The sequence below is a fragment of the Colobus angolensis genome, unplaced genomic scaffold, assembly GCF_000951035.1.
Source record: "Colobus angolensis palliatus isolate OR3802 unplaced genomic scaffold, Cang.pa_1.0 Scaffold133, whole genome shotgun sequence".
NCBI classification, from domain to species: Eukaryota; Metazoa; Chordata; class Mammalia; order Primates; family Cercopithecidae; genus Colobus; species Colobus angolensis.
Window position 1 is genome coordinate 3,844,866 of NW_012114411.1, and position 3,646 is coordinate 3,848,511.

The 3,646-nt window shown below is 43.2% G+C and overlaps 1 protein-coding gene across 1 annotated transcript in view; it reads right to left on the reverse strand.

Moving 5' to 3' along the window:
- NMT2 (N-myristoyltransferase 2) overlaps positions 1 to 3,646 on the reverse strand; it is a 40,127-nt gene that overhangs the window by 15,215 nt on the left and 21,266 nt on the right. Inside the window, exons 5-6 of the mRNA XM_011934293.1 lie at positions 2,242 to 2,336; positions 168 to 446 (exon numbers count right to left, since the gene is read on the reverse strand). Of these exons, the coding sequence (XP_011789683.1) occupies positions 168 to 446; positions 2,242 to 2,336 (374 nt within the window). The remainder of the gene's footprint in view (positions 1 to 167; positions 447 to 2,241; positions 2,337 to 3,646) is intronic.

Consider the following 3,646-nt stretch of genomic DNA (forward strand, 5'->3'; position numbering starts at 1 on the left):
GGGCAACAGAGCGAGAGTCTGTCTCAAAAAAAAAAAAAAGTATAGATCTAGCATCATTAGTAGGAAAATGTCAAAAACTTTTTTTTTTTAATCACCAAGTGGCAAATGATATACCAGAAAGAATACTGGACTTGGTGAATCTAGGTTCTAGTCTCCATCTCTGCTACCAGCAAACTACTTCTAGAAGAACAGTGGTGAGGCTCAACATGTTTGATAAAGGGAGGACCTGAGGTAGAAACATGGTACTGGTACCTGCACGTGGCCACAGGCTTAGGAAGAACCACTCCCGCGGTGTACACAGCCTGGAAGATCCCTTCCAGGTTCACTCTTCTAGTGATTTCTCGGATTAGCACTGGGGCTACCCGTTTGGATCTCAACTTCTTATGAACACAAAGAAAGTTGATTTCTACCATCTTCTTCACACTAAGGAATAAAGATGGTGAGGACTAAGAGTCAAAACAAGATTAAAAATGAAGAGCCAACACATTTTAAAAACTAAGATGATACCCAGGAAATATCCAAGAATAAGAATGTGGGCCAGGCACAGTGGCTCTCGCCTGTGATCTCAGCACTTTGGGAGGCCAAGGCAGGTGGACTGCTTGAGACCAGGAGTTCGAGACCAGCCTGAGCAACACTGAGACTCTCATCTAGAAACATCAGCCAGTCATGTTGCCACATGCATGTGGTCCCAGTTATTGGGAGGCTGAGGTAGGATCACTTGAGCCCGGGAGGCAGAGGTTGCAGTGAGCCATGATCACATCACTGAACTCCAGCGTGAGCAACAGAGTGAGACTCCATCTTTAAAAAAAAAAAAAAAGAAAGAAATGACAGTGGTGACTGGATGTCACTTTCATGAATCATCTGCATAAGGTTCTGACTTCCATCTGGCCAGGAGATTCTCTCTATAGATTCTCTCTCTCACTGGCTTTGACGAACAAGCTGCCATGCTGTGAGCTGCCCTCTGGAGAACCCACCGTGGCAAAGAACTGAGGCCCTTGGTTCAACAGCCAGTGAGGAACTCCATCCTGCTGACAACTACAGGAGCCCAGGAAACTTGACTTCCCTAGTCAAGTTTCAGATGAGACCCCAGCCTTGGCTGACACCTGGGTGGCAGCTTCAGGAAAGACCCTGAATGAAGCACAGGACTCAGCTAAGCTGTGACTGGATTTCTGGCCCACAGAAGCTGTGTGATAATAAATGTTGTTTTAAGCAGCTCAGTTTGTGGTCATTTTTTACATGGCCATAGATAACTAATATACCAGCCAAGCCCCAAATAAAGCCAAGTCTGGAAAGCAAATTTATAAGTTTCCCTATTCAAAATGATAACTTGCCCAGGCGTGGTGGCTCACACCTGTAATCCCAGCACTTTGGGACCCGGAGGCAGGCGGATCACGAGGTTAGAAGTTCGAGACCAGCCTGGCCAACACGGTGAAACCCCATCTCTATTAAAAATACAAAAATCAGCTGGGCGTGGTGGTGCACACCTGTAATTCCAGCTTTGGGAGGCTAAAGCAGGAGAATTGCTTGAACCCGGGAGATGGAGGTTGCAATGAACCGACATCAAGCCACTGTACTCCAGCCTGGGTAACAGAGCAAGACTCCATCTCAAAAAATAAAAATATTAAAAAATTAAAAAAATAACTTTTCAGCTGGGTGCCGTGGCTCAAGCCTGTAATCCCAGCACCTTGGGAGGCTGAAGCAGGTAGGTTCACTTGAGGTCAGGAGTCTGAGGCCAGCCTGGCCAACATGGTGAAACCCCATCTCTATTAAAAATATAAAAATTAGCCAGGTGTGGTGGTGGGTGCCCGTAGTCCCAGCTACTTGGGAGGCTGAGGGGGGAGAATCGCTTGAACCCGGGAGGCTGAGGTTGCAGTGAGCTGATACTGTGCCATTGCACTCCAGCCTGGGAGACAGAGCAAGATTCTGTCTCAAAAAAATAAAATAAAATAAAAATAATAATGACAACTTTTCACATTGAGAATGAGATAGTTTAAGAAGATGATAATTTAATGACACATGATTTCCGCTCCCTGGGTCTCTCCTCTATACCTGATTCCTGAGTTCCAATGCATTAAGAAATCAGCACCCTGGACTTTTCTTCCTTCTTCCTTAACAGACCATAAATTCCCCACATTTCAAAACTTACTTGCCTTGAGTTCAGTCTCATCCAACTACCAACGGAACAACTTTAAGAGCCTTAGGGAAAAAGGAAAGACTGGTATTTCCAAACAAACTCCCTACCTTCCCTAGCTCCCGAGTTCCATGAAATCTCTTTTGCTCCACATTCACTTCCTCAGACACGAGTCGGTTTTTAGACTCCTGCAAATAATTCTTTTCTGCATTAAAAGCATCAGTTGTTACAGCTTCAAAACACTGCAAATCATTCTTACTTACATCTGGAAGTCTGTAGAGTTTCATTGTTCTCTGTAAAGTCATATTTCTACTCAAGTGAGAAAATTTCACTTCTACCAGTTTTCTGGGGTTTAGGGATCGATGCCAGTATCTGGAATACAATAAAGGTTTTAAAATCTAATTGATTTCTAACTCTACAAGTTTTACTCTTTGTCTCAGCTTGGCTGTTACATAAGCATTTACTACTTACTTTTTTTTTGAGACAGACCCTCTCTACTAGACAGAGGCTCTCATCCTACATCATCATTTTATCAGTCAATTTTTAATCTCTAAAATGTATCTTGTACTCCTACTTATGTTCTTCTGGACTTTGTGACCTTTCATCTTTTTCACTAAAGAGAAATCTTAAAACTGCAAAAGAAATATTAATTTGCTGGGCACAGTGGCTCATGCCTGTAATCCTAGCACTTTGGGAGGCTGAGGTGGGCAGATCACTTGAGGCCAGGAGTTCGAGACCAGCCTGGCCAACATGGTGAAGCCCCATCTCTACTAAACATACAAAAATTAGCCGGGCGTGATAGTGTGCGCCTGTAATCCCAGCTACTCGGGAGGCTGAGGCAGGAGAATTGCTGGAACCTGGGAGGCGGAAGTTGCAGCAGTGAGCCGAGATCGCGCCACTGCACTCCAGCATGGGCAACAGAGCAAGAGTATCTCAGACACACAAAAAAAGAAATATTAATCATACCCAGGTTTCCAAGTGTTTAAGGACCATCACTGATTCTACAAAAGGCCAATCAGAAAGTTTAAAAACATGAAAATAAATCCCCTAAATTAGTAGCCTTCACCTTTACGGACTACACACCAAAGAAAACAACTTTTTGAGAAACTAGCTTAAATTTCTTAAGTGATTCCAGGCTCTGGGATAAATGATTTGTATTAAAATATACCCGTGAAGTCTAGTATTCCACTTACTTAACGAATGTAATAATTTAATAGGATATAGTAATTTTAAGTTTCATCCTATTGAAGTCAATAAAAACAGTGGTGAGGGGTGGGGAGATAAACGCCAATGTTTTAGAAACAGGTTAGTCTTGTGGCAATCTGATAATTTTCTCACTGGAATAACCTTTGAAAGCTTGAATAGTGCAGACAAAGTTGTAAAAACAGAGCTTAGGTCTCCCTACATCTGAGCCTTTTGAATGGATGCTTATCAGACTTTCAGGACACTTTGGTGGTGCTGCAAAGCACGGCAGACAACTAAGCTTTAGGGTGGAAAGAAAATGGTATGACATTG